This window comes from Candoia aspera, chromosome 2 (genome assembly GCF_035149785.1).
Source record: "Candoia aspera isolate rCanAsp1 chromosome 2, rCanAsp1.hap2, whole genome shotgun sequence".
Lineage (NCBI taxonomy): Eukaryota > Metazoa > Chordata > Lepidosauria > Squamata > Boidae > Candoia > Candoia aspera.
The window spans coordinates 99,915,046-99,933,222 of record NC_086154.1 but is presented as its reverse complement, the minus strand read 5'-3'; the positions used below and the strand labels follow the sequence as shown (position 1 = coordinate 99,933,222).

General features: G+C 37.9%; 1 protein-coding gene across 1 annotated transcript in view; it reads right to left on the bottom strand.

Moving 5' to 3' along the window:
- Positions 1-18,177, bottom strand: part of DNAH9 (dynein axonemal heavy chain 9) — a 224,218-nt gene that overhangs the window by 59,064 nt on the left and 146,977 nt on the right. Inside the window, exons 53-57 of the mRNA XM_063292577.1 lie at positions 16,082-16,317; positions 12,613-12,735; positions 11,732-11,936; positions 7,719-7,883; positions 6,330-6,470 (exon numbers count right to left, since the gene is read on the bottom strand). Of these exons, the coding sequence (XP_063148647.1) occupies positions 6,330-6,470; positions 7,719-7,883; positions 11,732-11,936; positions 12,613-12,735; positions 16,082-16,317 (870 nt within the window). The remainder of the gene's footprint in view (positions 1-6,329; positions 6,471-7,718; positions 7,884-11,731; positions 11,937-12,612; positions 12,736-16,081; positions 16,318-18,177) is intronic.

Here is an 18,177-nt window from a genome sequence, read left to right as displayed (position 1 = left end):
TCAGGTGAACAAATGTTACAAGAAAGGTGTCCCATAGGTACCTACCAAAAACCATGAATAGATTTAAAGCATGTTGGATTGTGCCCAGAAACCAACTGGCAACCAGTGTGGTTCTTAGAGTAAAGGTGTTACGTGGGTGCCTTGAGATGTACCCATCACAACCCTACCCACTGCATTCTGGACCAGCTGCAGCAAAAATAATGTGGGGGTGGGGTTGGCTATGCCTGGGAATGGGTTTGATAGAATTCTGATTAAAAGAGTATGAGAGGTGACGATTAGTAATATTTAAGAAGTACAGTCTGGCTTTATGCTGACAGGGTATGTGCAGAGTTCTTCAGGAAGTCATTGAGAAATATATGAATGTGAGAAAGCAAGACTTTTGTACATTTGTTGATTTAAAGAAAGCATGTGATAAGGTTATATGTAGAATTATGGATTGTTTTGTGCAGATATGTTACTGAAGATTGGTTACTGAATGTGATAAGACATACATGATTGAAGTAAAGCACACAGGAGAATAAATGGCATGTTTAGCAAGTAGTAGAGCATTGACCATTGAGCAGAGAGTTAAGACAAGGTGGTATGATGTCTCCTTGGTTGTTTAATATGGATAAATGTATAATGCTTGCAACAATGTTAGAAGGGTATTGGTTTGGTATATGAATGTATGTGTACTGTTGTACGTAGACAATGTTATCTTGTTGTTTAGTGCCAGTAATTTAAGTTTGTTATTGGCTGAGAACCCAAATAAGTTGCAGCTAATATTACATAGATTGTATGGTGCAATGAGGAGTATAGGTCTGACAATGAATGAATGAATGAATGAATGAATGAATGAATGAATGAATGAATGAATGAATGAATATATATATATATATATATATATATATATATATATATATATAAATAAATAAAACCAGGCTAATTTGTCTGGCAGGAAAGAAGGAGGGAACCATTGCAAGCTAAGTATAAATAGCAAAAAAAAAAATTCTTCTTCTTTATCCCATCTCACAGATTTCTTCAAAGCTTTAACAAGCCTCTTTTGTAGATTCAATAAGAAAACATTTTCCAGGTCATTCTCTTGGTTTATCATTTGATTGAACATCCTGCCATGGCACCGAGAAGGAACATCCTGTCATGGGCAGTAAGGGGGGAACCTCCTGCTGATCTATCAACGCAGGAAGTAGGGAGCAATTGGTGAAAACCGCCAAACTTGCCGGGTAGGTGCGAACGCACGCTCACGGAAGGATTTCAGCTTAAGCGCGAGGCTGCAGTGATCAAAAGACTGCGGAGCGAAATTCAGCACCAAGGACAGATCAAAGGGAGAAATCGCCGGCTTGAATGGCTGACAGTGGGACAGATCTGAAAACGGCGAAGGAAAGAGAGGGTGGGGGAACTCGCGAACCGCTGATGGGGAGGGGGAAATCCTGACGATTTAAACCAGGACCTGAGCGGCTCTCTTTACTCTTTAATGTGCAATGGGTCACTGGCTCTAATAAAAATTCCTTCATATTCCTAAGTGAATTGTGTAAGCAGTTCTGATTTAATAGCTAAAGGATCCAGGGCATCACAGGAATGTTTAGCAAATAGTAGAGCATTGACCATTGAGCAGAGAGTTAAGACAAGGTGGTATGATGTCTCCTTGGTTGTTATAAATGTATAAGGAATGCTTGCAACGACGTTAGAAGGGTACTGGCTCAGTATATGAATGTATGTGTACTGTTGTATGTAGAAAATGTTATCTTGTTGTTTACTGCCAGTAATTTAGGTTTATGTTATTGGCTGAGAACCCAGATAAGTTGCAGCTAATATTACATAGAATGTATGATGCAATGAGGAGTATACGTCTGACAATGAATATATATATATAAAAAAAACCCAGGATAATTTGTCTGGCAGGAAAGAAGGAGGGAACCATTGCAAGCTATGTATAAATAGCAAAAAAAACCCTTCTTCTTTATCCCATCTCACAGACTTCTTCAAAGCTTTAATAAGCCTCTTTTGTAGAGCCAATAAGAAAACATTTTCCAGTCATTCTCTTGGTTTATCATTTGAATTTCCCTTTTAATTTTTAAAACTTCAGCCAGTTTCTTTTGCATATCCAGTAAAGTGTCCTTTTCCAAATCATTCTCTTGGTCTGTCATTTGTAGTTCCACATTCTGTGCTTTCTCTAGCTTATCAGATAAAATATGTTCCATATCTGTCATTCCTTCATTAACATCTTTTAAACACAGTCTATCCATAGAAACAGACATCATTACTGACAGTGTTGATATTGCAGTTACTAACTCCTGGCTCCATTCTTCAAAGATCTCCTTTAATATTTCTGATGTTATAACATTTTATATCATTCTGTAAGTCCCAGTATTAAGTGGCGTCAGGTTTGTATTTTTTTTTCTTCTGCTTAAAATCTTTAGGGGGAGATGGCAGGTGAGGAAATTTGATAAATAAATATTTTTATAATTAATTCCAAAATCTTACAGTAAAAGTCAATATTCCAAATTTATCTGGATCCTTAATCCATTGATAACTTTCTTAGAACACAATCTTATTTAGCTTTTTGCTGTTTATTTCGAATTATTTAAGTTCTTATGGTTGTAATTAATTTTTCTTTTGTTCAGAGTTGAAGATAAACTCACCCGATGAAGATTTCAAACTTGTCGTTCCAAAGTTCTATAATAGCTTTAAGATAGGCAATAAGCAATTTCCAAAAGTGATTAGAAAGTGAGGTTTGCACACTTAGTGTCCTTTAAAAGGCTCCACCATGGTTGCAAGCAATATGGCTGATCCCAAGGTCTTCCAGTGCTCAAACCCATGGAAAACCACTGTCCTGTAGTCTCCTTGCAAGGAGCAGCCATCCCGAGTACATGTGGGTGATCTCCTGTCCTCTCCTTATCCAGAGATATTCCAAGGAACCAGTCTACTTATCAGTTCCTTGGTCTTTGCCACAGATGTCAGCTCTGCTTTCACAGAGCCATCTTCAGTTTGCCATGCCTCCCCCGAAAGTCCTCTTGACTTAGCATTTCTTATACTTTTTCTGCCAAATGTTGCTTGTCCCAAAAAGAAATAGCAGGATGGATATGTCTGGATTTTTTATTGGCCCAAGTCAGATGTAAGGAAAACAAAAGACAGAATGTCTAGTGCAAGCTTTTGGCAAAGGCTTTGTTCTCACTTATGTGTAGCCAGACCACAGTTGTGACCTAGGAACCTCAACTTGACCCCCCAATGTTGCTCTCATCTCATCTCTAACCCATGAGTATTATTACACAAAATCATCATTAGCTGAACTGGCTTTAAGGTAGTTTTCCCCATTAGTTCAGGGCCATCCCATAATAACTTCAAGATATTAAAATCAGGTAGACTTCACCACTATGTAGGAAACAGTTCTGGAAGTAATCAGAAAGGTGCTGAGTGCTTCAGGCACAATAACTGGAACCCATCTTGGTGAAGACTTCATATTAAAACTATTTAAATATGAACAAATTGGAGTACCTCCTGCTGCATGGGATGATGATCAGATTACTATACTGGTGTTAGATTGCTGTAGTTCACATTAATTCTATTACTTTTTCTGATTTTTCACAAGGCTCAAATAGCATAACAGTGAAATGACAGGAAGGAGAAAGAAAACTTTACTTCTATAAAAGCTTTTGAAAAAAATCTTTCTCTCCTAAGGGCTACAGCTGGGACGCAGCTCCCTTTGTGATTCCTTTATATTTTTCACACTTTATTCTACTTGTACTATTTGGAGTAGGAGAAAGTGCACACAAAGAGGAGTCTCAGCGAAACAGTGCAAGTCTATTGGACCCCACCCGCTTCATTTCTGCTGCAGTGTTGTGATCAGAGGATATTTTTCCTACCAGCTAGTGAAGAAGCAGGGCAATAAAGCCAGAGGAATAAGTCTATCACAAATGGCACATGCAAAAATGAGGATAGCATCCATTTGGCAGTGATTTGGACCAGAAGCAACAGAGGCAAGATACTGATTGGCAACAGGGACAGCAAATTTCATTCTGATATTGTTTCTGCCTATTGAAGGATGGAGATCATATTAATTGAGAATTAGGGAAAGCCCCCCCCCCAAATACCCACTTTCCTTCAACAACAGAATTAACTTTCCCCAAAATGATCTAAAGTAGACAGACTATGCACCTTGCATTATATTCTCTCAAGAATATAAGTTCAATAAGAAAGAAACATTTCTGTATTTATTGTAAATAAACAAATGGGCATATGCTATTCCAGGTTGTAAAAACAGCTGTTTTCATGTAAAGGACCTGTACATACTTCCTGCTGTAGCTGAAATATTCAAAACCAGAAAAGCAAACAGTTAAAAAAAACCCTGAGCAAAATAAAAGATATACAAAAGCCATCAGTTGTCATCAAATGGAATATGCAATAGAGCAATTATGGAGGGAAAGGAATTTAGACTCAATTCTAAATTGCCATACCTTGCTTTTAAGTTAAGCCTGCCAGTGAACACTATTAACCCTTGAAGAATGTTGTTTGTTAGGAATGAGAGTCTCAGCAAAAAATTAAAAATAGTTTCTTGCAATATTGTGTTTAGATATGCAATATTGTTAAATTACTCATAGGACAAGTTTTTCACCTAATGTTTTTAGAGCTTTCTGTAACTTGTAAAGGTAAAGGTAAAGGTTTCCCTTGACGTAAAGTCCAGTCGTGTCCGACTCTAGGGGGCGGTGCTCATCTCCGTTTCAAAGCCTTGGAGCCGGCGTTGTCATAGACACTTCCGGGTCATGTGGCCAGCATGACTCACGGAACGCCGTAACCTACTCACATTTGCATGTTTTCGAACTGCTTGGTGTGCAGAAGCTGGGACGAGCAACGGGAGCTCACCCCGCCGCGCGGTTTCGAACCGCCGACCTTCCGATCGACAGCTCAGCGGTTTAATCCGCAGCGCCACCGCGTCCCTTCTGTAACTTGAGCTACTGCAAATTGTAAAGAGCTATTTAAATCTCTGGTGGAAACTTAAGGCAATAACATTTGTAACCAATGTTTCACTAGTCTTCTATAAAGTGAAAATCAGCAGATTTCTACAAAATATTTAAAACTATTTAATCTGCCATATCCCGAAGACTATAAAAACACAAGGAATGGCACAAATACTAAGAACCTTTTTGTCATAATGATGAGACAGTCTATCTTAACCCAGTTTAATTTATGTGTTGATGAACCATTTTTAATAATGTATTGATTACTATTTAGCACATAGAAATAGCCATGATGTTTTGTACCCATTGAAAGTGCCTTGACTAGTGGTTGACCTGTTTGTTAGGCAGAGGCGACAGCAATAGATGAAAACCAGACCATCTGCCTTTTTCTTTAGGAACGCCTGCTCCTTAAGGGGATGGATGGGACCCTGGTATCAAGTTACTCAGGAATCTGCAGGAATGTTATACCTCAGTGTACTCTTTTACCTTTACTTGAACTATGTTACCATGACTACTGAGAATGTACGTATGACATGGCTCTCATAATTGGTTTGTAGTAATGTATGTTTTCTTATTGGTTTATAGTTTTGTATGCTGTCTAAAATTGTATAAATGGGGGTTAACTCCAGGCAGGGGTGTGCCCATTTTGAAACTTGCTTCTGGGCAACCTTTTATTTGCAAATAAAAGCCTCAATCCTTTCCATCTATCTGGTGTGTTTATTGGGCCCGCACATTAGGTAAAAGGACTCGAGCTTTCTGGGATGACAATACCATTTTCATAATGTACAAAAAGAACCCATTCAGGATGACATAATTGACAGCTCTGAATATCCTTAAATAACTATCTAAAGTTAAGGGCATTAAATAAAGTAAGTAAAAATGCAATTTTAGTCTAGTGATATATCTTCCATTGGCTAGTTAATTGGGCTGATTAGCAGGGAGGGGTGGGGGAAGTGGACAGGCCCCTGGCTGACATGAATTACTATGAAGCAGAGTCATGATGTCTGTGAAGCATAAACGTAAAATAATAAAAAAGAAGATCCTGAAATTTTGTGGAAAAAAAGATTTCACAATGAATGCTGAAATCTTTCAAGATTTCGTGAGATTCTGGTAGTCTTGAATTACCAAAGTTTTGTGGGATCTCTTAAGACCTTCCTGAAAACTTGTGAGGGCCCCTGGATTTTTACCTGAGGTCACACAATAACGTTTAAAGTACTGGCAAGATTGCCAGGCCCCTCGTATGTGATGCCAGTGGTTAATATCCCTTCTCGTCTCAGCCTCCTTATGTACCCCTCAAATTTGGGGAAGGTTTGGAATGTGTTGGGAGGAAGAGAGAAGGGGAAAATCCATCTCTTAGTCTCGATGCAACTGCTATACCTTTAGGGAAAACTGGTACATGGGGTTGATGGTGTTGAGGTCATTCATGATGAAATAGAGCAGAGAAGCACGAGCCGCTGCAGGACGGTAATGTTCCCTTGCCTCATTAATCTTGGTCTCTGTCATCTTGGACTCCTGGACCTGAAAGGGAGTAAAAATAAAACTATGAAGAGGCAAGATAGCCACATCTACTGTAGGTACAGATTTCCTTGGACTGCGTGAGGATATAACGGTTTGAGATAAATTACTGTATATGTAGCATGTGAAGCATGCCTCCTTCTCCTGCCTGCTTCTAATGTTTAAAATCCCAGCATTGCCAGATGTAGACTGCATACATTCAACCATCACCTGACCCATAAATCAGTTATCAAGCAACTGACTTCCATCAGGTTCTCCTCCTTCCAAGGTCGTCACTATGCCCATATTAAATGTTCACATATTTTAAAATGGAGGTGTCACATAATTTGATTACAAGTTGGCAACAATTCACAGACGAGGATGCACTGAGCTCCAGCTTCACAGCCCTCTGCACAAATAGTTCAGAAAGATCTCTCGTTTGTGCTGACGTGCAAACCTGGCAGTGCCTGTTCCCATGGCTACTCAGTGTGCTACAGGTGAAAGATGTCGCCAGTATTCGCAAAGCAAATCATCTGTCAGATGAGTATTGAATAGATAATTTTCAAAGCCAAACTTTCACCCAGGGAGCAGCTTCTTTGCCAAGATGCTGAATTCCAGTCAATTTAATATGGACCATGAAAACTTCAGTGGATTCTGCCATGCTATATAGCCTCTGCTCGCTTCCTAGTTTCATTCAGTAAATATAATGCACACAAATTAACTCAAGTTAAGTAAAACGCTTTGGTATTAAACTTAAATGCTTTAAAACATCTCATTAGAGTGTTACAGTTTTATGGTCTTTGCATCCAGTGCTACTATTTGCCTTAAACCGCATCTGAGCTAAAAAATATATGCTTACTAATCTTGCCAAAATGTGGCTTTATCATGATTTCTAATCTCCAAGCTGCAGAACAAACAGGATGCATTTAAACATTTAATTTTTTTTATTTTTAAATTTTATTTACAAATTACAAAAAAATGGATAAAATACCTAAATGCACTAAACACACACACACACACACACAATTAACAAAACAATATTTAAACTTAAATGGAAAAAAATAGAAACCGAAAAAAAGGGAAAAATTAGGGGAAAAACCTAAACAAACTAAAAATGAGAGAAAAAGAAAAAAAACTATCTTTTACTTACCAATAGTCACTGGTTTAGTAGTAAGTACTGTACCAGCATTTAAACAATTCATATTCATTCAATGTCTCTTGACACAGATTGCTGTTCCCAGCCACTCACCAGACTCAGTTTTGCATTTTTACCTTATCTTCAATTTCTGCAGCTGTTTGTTTGGTGACTTCCAGATTCTCCACCAAGGCAGTGTCCGCTAAAAAGTTTCCTGAGGCAGAGGACAGGCGGGACAGCAAGTTGTCCTCCAAAGTTTTCAAGGTAATTTTGTATCCATTCTGCTGCTTCGTGAGATCAGACTGTAAAAAGGTTGAGATACAGGGCATACACTATATCAACTTCATTTTCACAGCAAAAATTTTGTTAAACCATCATCTGCTGGAAACTCCCTCTTTGGCAAAATGAAACACAACACAGCACACCCATCTAAATTCAAATAGATGCTGTATTGGAGAACAATGTTAGCATTTATGCAGCATGGTTACAGTTCACATTAAGGATGTGCAGAGACCATTCACTTCCACTCAAGGGCCCAGCCAGAAATCTGTATTAGGCTGATTGCTCCAAAGACAATCCAATCCAACTGGATGCCAAAATCTGGCAAGAACTCCAGAAAAAGATATTAGGAGAAAGGATTTGCAGAAACCCACAAACAGATGTAACATGTTCAGCCGAAGTGATGAAGTGTATACTATAGCTGAAACTAGAATGTTGTGCCCAGATTTCACAGAATCAGTTACAGGGATTTTCTAAGTTTAGAATAAGTGCCAAAGACGGAGCAGCACTGGCATGAAACAAACTGAAAGAGTAAGGATCTTTCGTCGTTCCCAAAAATTTCTACTGCAAGACAATATGATTGAGACAATCAATAGTAGTTGGCTCATGATGATCACTCTGCTTTGAGAAGAGACCAACAATCACTGAATCTAAAATCCTTGGCATTTAACTTAAAAGCAAGGCATAACCATGGCATTTCACTCAAACGATAACTGGTGTCTACTCCATCCCCCACCCCAGGCCTTTTTGAGATGGGAGGTGCACCTCTCACTGTACTGCCCCTCCAGCAAGAGCGCCAGAAGGAAGAGATTAGGAGTAAAGATTCAGTGGAGCCCACAACTGTCTACTCCATTTCGGGTGATGAAAATCTGTTTTGAATTTCCCTCTTCCTCCTGGTGCTCTGGGCTGTTCTCCACCTCAAGTTCAGCTATTCTTACCAAAACTCTAATTTACTGGTCAAGGTTGCTATTCTGACATTACGGATGGGAAGAGAGAAGTCTTGGAGGTGAGAAGCATGGAAAAGGCTTTCAAAGACTGGGATTTGTTTACAACACGCAAGTTTCCTCCTTTAGTTTTTTTAAATGTTGTTCAATTAAAAAGACAGTCCTCTAGCTGTTCTTAGAAAAGCTGCTGTGATGAAGTAATTAATAACCTTTCCTTAGGCCACAGGCTAACCATAGATCTGTTTGAAAAAAAGACAAAGCAAAACCATAAAGCTATTGTTTTTCTTACTTTAAAAGGTGAGGATGGTAATTTGGGAATTAATTTAACTGAAAGGCATTGCTTTTTCAATAGATTTAATGATTTCTCACAGCTACTTAGCCCAATTTGTTTTTCTTTGCATAGTCAGGTTGGGGTAAGATATATGGGGTAAGACGTTTAATATATAACCTCTGAATGCTGTTTTCTGCAGTTTTAACAATATAAAAGGGCCACAGTAAACTCAATCTTTTCCAACTCTCTCCATGGTAATACCAATTCTCTGAATTAAAGTTGGCAGCAACAAGAACAACAGCCCCCAAATACTGTATCTCTTGTGTTGCTAAAATTAAGAGGCCTAACTCCTCAGTACAAAAGTTTTCAGACTTTTCCAACCGTACAAGAAGATTCCCGTTAATGACCCATCTGTTTCCAAACTCCAATTCATTGTTGTGAACTCTCTACCCTGCACCTTCAGACTCCAGGACAGATGAATAGATGGTTGGCAAACCATCTAGCGGGAAAATTTATTTATCTACAGTATGTTATTTATTAGGAAGGCTGATTAAACTTTTAATCCCCTCCCCACCTCCCAAACATAGAGTTCTTTCTGTATATCTAGCATACAGAATATTTGAGCTTTGCATAGTGGTGTGACAGAATGTATCCTCTTGCATTAAGCAGGTTGATCTACCATTTATAAATATGTATCTATTTGTCATGTGAGGATAAAATACAGTACATAATGAAATGGGGTCTACCTCACTAAACCATACATTGCGATAATTTATGCTTTTGGAGCTGCCAAAAACACATCATCTTTTTTTCTTTTCTCTCTCAAGAAATATCTGACATCCTTCTTCATTTTGCAAAGGTATATTAATTCCTCCTGATTTCTCTATTCCCCAGCATTTGGTGAGAGTTGTCCCTAAGTCTTACAGTTTAATACAGACTCCGAAGCATTAATTACAAAATTTCCTTTTTTCTTTAGCCAACTTTCTGTCTTTCTTTGATCCATTTATATGGTTGCTCACTCAACAAGTTACTCTATGAATATACTCTTAACAATGGATTTTTTAAGACTGATTTTGCCAGCTTGTACAAAGTTTTTAATTTTAAAAAATATGCATATCATATAATAGTTACTGAAGAGTTTGGCTTTTCCTGGTGTTACAGTGTTATTTTAATTTATAAACTGCTTTTGAAAAATTAAATACAATTTATATATTTGAAATATTTTAATGGATGAACTACGAAGATGCCATAATAAAATTTATATGAGTCTTGAATATTAGCAACAAATAAAACTAGCTACAAATGTTTTTCTATGTTCTTAATTTCCAAGATACCTTTAACTTTCTGGTTACATTTCATATATTTTTCACATTATTCAAGAAGGCTTACAGTAGATTCTCTCTTGTTACCACATTGCTTTCTAAGAACCTGATAGACCAGCCTTTCAATACATTCAGATTTTTTACTAATGTATTAATCAATGGGGGTCCCAAACCTATTGGAATATACCATTCAAAATTATAATTAGTCACTTTTTGGCTGCCACAATATTCCCTGAGAAGCCAGGCAGTGGCAATGATAGATAGATAGATAGATAGATAGATAGATAGATAGATAGATAGATAGATAGATAGATATAATAGAAAGATATAATTTGCTACATTGAATGGAAAATCTTTATGCCATCTCAAGTTCTCTGGATGGCTGTTTTCTGTGGCAGCAGGTTGCTCTAGTCTACTGTTTAGCAGTTATATAATAAAGTGCCACACACAAATTTATTCCAAGGGCCCCTTATGTGTCAATAGCAGCATATTGTTCAGCTACAAGAAAGAAGGATGACTATTTTCAGTGGAACCAAAATTTCTTGGTAAACACATTTCAATCTGCTAACTATTCAGAGGACAGCTCTAGTTTGTAATGTTTCATGCACAGCTTGAGAATCAATTTAAGTAACCACTTTAGGACATTTTATGTTTCCTTTGCATGTTCTACTGCATCTCTCAGCATTATTACAACCTAGGCAATGGGATTTGCTGAGCTGATCATTGACTCAACATATGTAAATTTATTTAGCCAAGGAAAAAACAGAATGAATCAGTGGCAAGGAAAGCCATAAAATGCCTGAACTAAGTAATTTTGTGTATCTGCTTTGTGTCATGGAAACACTCCAAAAAGCAGATTAGAGTTAGTGAAGCTGCCATCAACTGTACTAATTGAAGGAGCCATGCTGCCACCATCAAAAATTTTATCTGGTTTGCCAAATAAAATGAGTTCCAGTGGTAGGGATTTTGAAAGTTATAGTCCCAATATACCTAGAAGGAGCTTCCAGCTTTGGAAAAAGGTGAGCTAATAGTCTATTTAATGTTAACTGCCAAGACTGAAAGTGCCATCCAGGGGTTGCAAGATATTCATCAACCTTTTTATACTGTTAACTAGACACAAAATGTATCTAACATGTTTATCCTAAACTCTACTAACTTTCATGACTGGTGGGCAGGTCCAAGCCTGCAAAAATACTACTTTAGGAATATTTTCTTTAACTTTTCTTATCTCTGATATAGACACAAGAGTTTAAAACAAGTTGCTTGGAAAAGAAGATTATGCTGGAAAGATCCAAAGGAAATTAATTCAGTCCATCTTGGATTCTGTTATTTACCTTTAATTCTTCCAGGTCAGGCCTTTCCATGCTTACAACTGCTGCCAGCAACTGATCTTCTAGACCATCCCGAGTCACAGTAAAGTTGATGAGGGTGCACTGGGCTTGCATTTCTGGTTGGTAATGGGGATTTGCTAGTTTTGTATGAAGAATTAGTCGGAAACTGGGGTTGTACTCACATTCTTTATCTCCAATTTTAATGAACCTAAAAGAAGACCATGCATGATTACTCATGCTTGCAGTATCCATATGCCATTATGAGATAATTAATTAGATTCCAGAGGTATATATAATTTTATGGTACAGTGAGAACGGATCATTCTAAATCAGCTTTCCCTGATAAAATATTCTCCAGGTGTAGTAGACTGACTCCCATAATCACCAAAGGCCATGCTGGCTTTTGAGGTCCAACTTATTTAGAGGACTCATTTACCATTACAATACCTTTCTTGACTTTTAGGTAAATGAATAAACTGTACTATGCAGCAGCTCCTATAAACTATGCCAATTAAGTTAACTCAAATGCACCAGTGTGGTGTAGTGGTTAAAGTGTTAAGGTGTTAAGGTTTGGACTACAGGAGCTCACTGGTTGAGTTTGAGCTAACCACTGTCTCTTAGCCCAAACTGTCTCATGTTGCTGTGGGAAAAATGAGAAGGAAGGAACATTATGCACACCAGGTTGAGTTCCTGAATGAAAGGCAGGATATTAAATTTATCTATAAGATTGGTTGTGAAATGTAGTTTTACAGTATTGATTTGGAGGGCTTCAGAAACATTTTTAAACCCTGAAATCATATGCCTTGGGGAAGGATAGCAGAAGTCATGCACATCTTTTAGAGGATGATTACTACAGAAGAAGAACTCATTCACTATCATCTCACCTTCCCTTTTTTATTGTCTCTCGACCCAGCAATGGACCTAGGACTGGATCTACGGATTCTTCCAAATTCTCAATCAGAACAATTTCACCAGCAGCAAGGGCTTGCTCCACCGTGTCCAGATACCTAGGAAATACAGCATCAGGATGATATATATTAAGACCCTGGGAAACTCCCAGGGTAAAGCTGAGAATTAAGTCATTACAAAAGCAGTGGCCTGGGAGGAGCTAGTGAGTATGAAAGAGAGAGAATAATGACCTGTTCTAGGTATTTATTGTTATATTGTTATTTAAGCAAAGTGGACCAGCAGATAGCACAGTATTTCAGTTCTTAAAAACACCAGGTTTAGCAAAATTCATTAGACCCAGAAAGTAACTGGAGACAAAGACTTTTATTTATAAATAGAGAGATGCCTCAGCTTCTTGCATGCATTATCTTTTGTAAGAACGTATTAATCCAGGCTTCCATAACATGAGTCCCAGATGTTCTGGGACTTCATGATGGCTGGGAATTCTGGGAACAATAGTTCCAGCACTTCTGAAGGATGCCAGGTTCCATAAGACAGTTTTACCCTATCAATGTATTCCCTCCCTCTCACTGCAAATAGCAAACTGTGTTTCCCTGAACCCTGATGGCCCAGGTATATAGATATAAATAATAGGAGCATAACTCTTTAAATTAAGCAAGGAGGTTGAAGAAAGAATACTAATGTTATATGAACAAAAGTTAACCAATAACTGTAGATAAATAACTATTCCAACCAGGAGAGAGAATGTTGGTATGCCTCTTCAACTATGACTTTTAATCATTTTGAACCACAAAAAGGCTTGGCTGTAAATCTCAGCTCTCCCAATCTTAATACCTTATTCAGAAGACAGAAGGCTCCCAGGCAGGACTGACTAAATTTGTCTTTTTTACTGACTAGGAAGAAGCCACATACAGCCAGAAGATTGGCTCCCTACAGAGCAGAGAAATCAGAACCTATATATAGGTCTATGCCAGTTTGGTCTAGTGGTTAAGATGCTGAGCTAGAAACCAGGAGGCTGTGAGTTCTAGTCCTTTCATGCCTTTCAGCCTTAGGCATGAAATCTGGCTGGGTGACCTTGGGCCAGTCACTCTCTCTCAGCCCAAATCACCTCACAGGGTTGTTGTTGTGGGGAAAATAGGAGGAGGAAGGAGTATTGGGTATATTTGCCCCCTTGAGTTATTTATAAAAATAATAAAGGTGAGATAAAAATTTAAATAAATAAATAAGCTCCAAGGTTTAAATTCTAGTTTGTTTGTTTTTTCTCCTGCCTTTCCAAGTCAACATCTTCTTGATAGCCTTGGAATTTGATCTATGTCAACTTCACAATTCTCTCTCAACTGGTAACCACAGGTTCCTATTCCACCAGCTTTATTCCTTACCCCTAAGAAGGCTTTATTAAATCAAATCTGGCAAAGTAGTGAACAACTTTTAAACTGTGGAATGATTTACTTGAATACATTTATCAAAAATAATTGAGTTACTTAGTTAATTTCTATGACTTCATCTTCATAATGGGAGCTTTTATTTTTGTAGATTAGGTAGTATATATTCCTTAACCTGTTTTAAAATCTACATTGGTCCTTTGAATTAAGCATTGCCTTTTTGTGATGATCCTTTGTTCTGAACTAGTTACACAGAAGATCTAACATATATACATATTTGAAATATAGGTGCATGTTTCATCTTTGACTGAATGGGTATGCCAATATATACTTTATTTAATCTGAACATGTAATTTATCTGCTGGTGTATGTGTTTCCTCATGTCAGATACTACTTCATTCTACTCTCTGCTAAACTAAGAAAAAGGGTCATATTGGTTACCCTTCCCCCCAAATCTAAGCGGTAGTAGTTCCGCTTAGGGCCTGGTTACTTGAGGGACTGTCTATCTCCCACAGTATCTATCCAGAAAGGTTAGTGTGCTCCAGGTTCCTTCAATTAAACAATGCCATCTGTTGGGTCCCAGGAAGCTCGGCTGCAGTGCCTGCCCTCTGGAATGAGGTTCCTCCTCAAGATCCAGATAGTCTCCACCCTGCTGGTGTTTTGAACAGCCTTGAAGACCTGGCTTTTTGCCTAGGCTTTTGGCAAGGGTGGTTGAAGTCCCTTCTGAGTGCTGTGGGTAAGCCTCTCATTGTTGCCTGGTTATAACCTCTTTTGTTTCTTGGTCTTCATTGTAGTGCTGTTTTATTGTTGTTATTCTCTGTTTTTACTTTGTTAACTGTCCAGAGTCACTGGGAGTTGGGTAGTGTACAAATTTAATAAATAATATATTAATACATTTTCTGTATTATTATATTTAAATTATTTTGTTATTTATGGTTTTACATAATGTTGTAGTCATCATTTGTTTTACTACTGATTTTGCTCCAAAGTTTGTACCCTTTTGGAAGCTGCTTAGAACCTTCTTCAGACTAGAAAGGCATACAAATGTAAATATTTTAACTCTTTCTGTGCTTTTTAGGTTGAGTTTGGCTACTTTACTTATTTCAATCAGTGGTTACATTCATAAAATCTATCCTGTCATAGCCTTGCCTAGCTTAGCCTATGCCATTGCAAGAACAGCATTATTCTTGAGTTTCTCTTATAACAGCATGCACTGTCTGAAAGATGGAGATAGCCAAAAATCATGAGAAATACAAGCGAAAAAACTTTTCCAGGCTGGTACAGATCTATCCAAAGTTATGTATGACATGGAGTCTATTATTCAAAACAGCCAGCTAAGCTTACAGCAAAGAAAACTTGTAAGCAAAATTACTAGCACCGGTTAAAGAAAAGTTAAGAGCTGTGAAAATGTCTGGATTTCAGCATTTTTAAGATCTGTGACAATGCTACTAAGCCAGACCTCTTTGTTAAGAGATAACAAGGACAGAAGATAAAATCAGCCAGCCCTACGAGTTTGCTGTCTTTGAATTCTTTTTAAACCTTCTCAAAGATAATTCCTTGGGCGATCTTCTAAGCAGGGGACCAAAGCACTACTTCCACCCCCACACTAACGAACTTCCTTTTGAGAACTCACAAAAGCACAGTGTGGAAGATCCCTGTCCCACAGAGACCTGGGTCCCTCTATTCCTTTATCTGAATTACAGAAGGAATAGAACAGAGATTAAATCACTGCCAGTAAAGACAGTGATTGCACTCTGACGTACAGCAAGCTGGTACTGTACCTTCTTCTCATTCTCCATTCAGTATCAGGTTTCTATAGCGACCGTGATGAGCTCTACACAGCTCCTCCCCATTTAATCAGAAATTTCTGTAAACTTGATAATAAACAAAGCAGGTTAATGTACAAAAGTTTGATATAGTGTCAAACTGGAGAGCTTTTCCTTAAAATATAATTGTCTCTCACAATCTGAAAGATATACATCAGATGTGACACCCAGATATGATGCTACTATTGAACACATCAATTATTTTCTTGCAGTTTTGTTTGGTCATGTCTGCTCACCCCTTCTGGCCAATCCGAGTCACTCTGAGGTCTTCTCCATGCTTGGCTTTTATCCACTTGATGCCCTGCAGCTGGGGGTCAATCATGAGTGGCCAGCGCTCACAGTTGGTGAGAATGGTGGCGTTTTCAGCAGACATGCGGTCAGCTGGTAGACCTTCATTTTGCCAAGTTGCTATGTCAGCATCATCAGTGAGCATCTTCAGAGGGTCCAAAGAGGGAGTGATAGGGATTGCAACCTGGAACAATCAAAGCATTATTACCTACAGCCAGCAGATAATGACTCTGCATTCCAACTATGCACAAAAAGAGCACATGTGACCTGGTTATAATGGGAACTATAATCCAAGACACTGAAGGTAACAAGTTCAAGAAACCACTCTGTGGTGACTTCTAGCTAAGAAAGATACATCTCTTATTCCTATTATCCAAGGAAATAGAATATGATAGAGGCTTTTTTGCCATGACTTCTGCCATCAAGGATACTCATGCTTCTTCTTTTGAGAAGGGTAAGGACTCTGAAATTGCTGGAGTAACATAGGTTATATTGATATAATGACTGATATTGCCATTCCAACAGCACAGGTGGCAATATTCTTTGCTCTCAATAGATAACTGCAGCAATAGGGTCAAATATACATTCATGCACTAATGGACAGATTCACATTGCCTTTCCTTGCCCATTGGGATCTAAGTGCACCTCTGACCTTATTTCAAGTTTTGGCACCAATAATATATTCTACGATGCCATCAGCCAGCTTTGAAATCTGACATTGTAGGAGGGAAGCCTGTTAGTTTATGGTGGCAAAAAATCAAGAATTTGGTAGCATCTTTTCCAACTGAGGAATTTTATTAAGAGGCATAAACTTTTATGAGCTGCAGCTCACTTCATCAGATTCATCACCATATCAGATCTGGGGCTGAGCGAATGTATGTTTCCAATGGTTGGAAGAAGTACAGAATGACTCTGTCCACATGCTGTTTCTGCCTTGAGCAGTGGGGGAAATTCAATGGTAATGGCTTCATGGAAGGCCTTGACAGGTTGCCCCGGGACATTATAGAGGAATTAGCTTCTAAGAGGAAGTAATTAAAGTGAAAAAAATTGTCTTATTCCCATGGTATCTTGTATTTTTCAATTTTAATTAAAACATAGGTGAGTTAAAAGTTAGTATGTACTGTATGGCTATGCTAGCTGACTTTCTACAGATATGTCAAGAGTCCATGGGCTGGAGGCAACCGATGTCCTCTTCTTTTGCCCTTTTGTGCAGAGAAACCAGCCAATGACACAGAAACCTCAAAGAATGAAGCCTGGAGCAGACGAATCTGACAACTTGGTAAAACAAGATCTGATTATGATTGCACGTTGTTCTTTAGAAGAATCTAATTAACACATTCACACGTCTGCTGTTATGCTGCAAGGCAATATTCACAGTTCTAGGAAGATGTAAGTCCTACATGTCAGCCTACCCTGAAGCCAACCAAGCTCTGCTAGAAGGCTAGGAACTAGAATCATTAAAGGTCTTTCAGATCTTTTCAATCAAGGTGTGATTTCTCATTGCAAAAACAACATATTACTTTTGGTTAATAGTAATTTTATTAAAAATTACCATTTCCAAGGTAAAAACTAATACAAACTAAAAAAAACCCTAAAAGAATAAAAAGAAAAAATAGAAGGTGCAGAAAAAAAGAAATATAGAAAAGAAATACATAAAGAAATAACTTCCTATTTCGTTCCAACAAGTATAAACAATTTTAGTAACATATCTCCTTCTCTTAAAATGCAACAAATGATTTCTTCTTCCCATATCTAATCTCTTACCTATAAACAAAACTTTAAAGCTTCATCATTCAGAACTGGTCAGCAAAATTCCATTAAGGGTTACCAGAGATAGCAACATATTTATTTTAACCTTGATCAGATAAGCCAACTTTAAATTCCATCCTTTCATTTTTAACAATCTTGATCTTTAGTCCCGTCATATAATGTCCTAGAACTTGATTTCTTTTCATTTTTTCTTTGTCCCGTCTCACAAAATCCTTCAAAACTTTAACTGATCCCTTTTGTTAGTCCAGTATAGGAAAGTTATCCAAGTTACCCT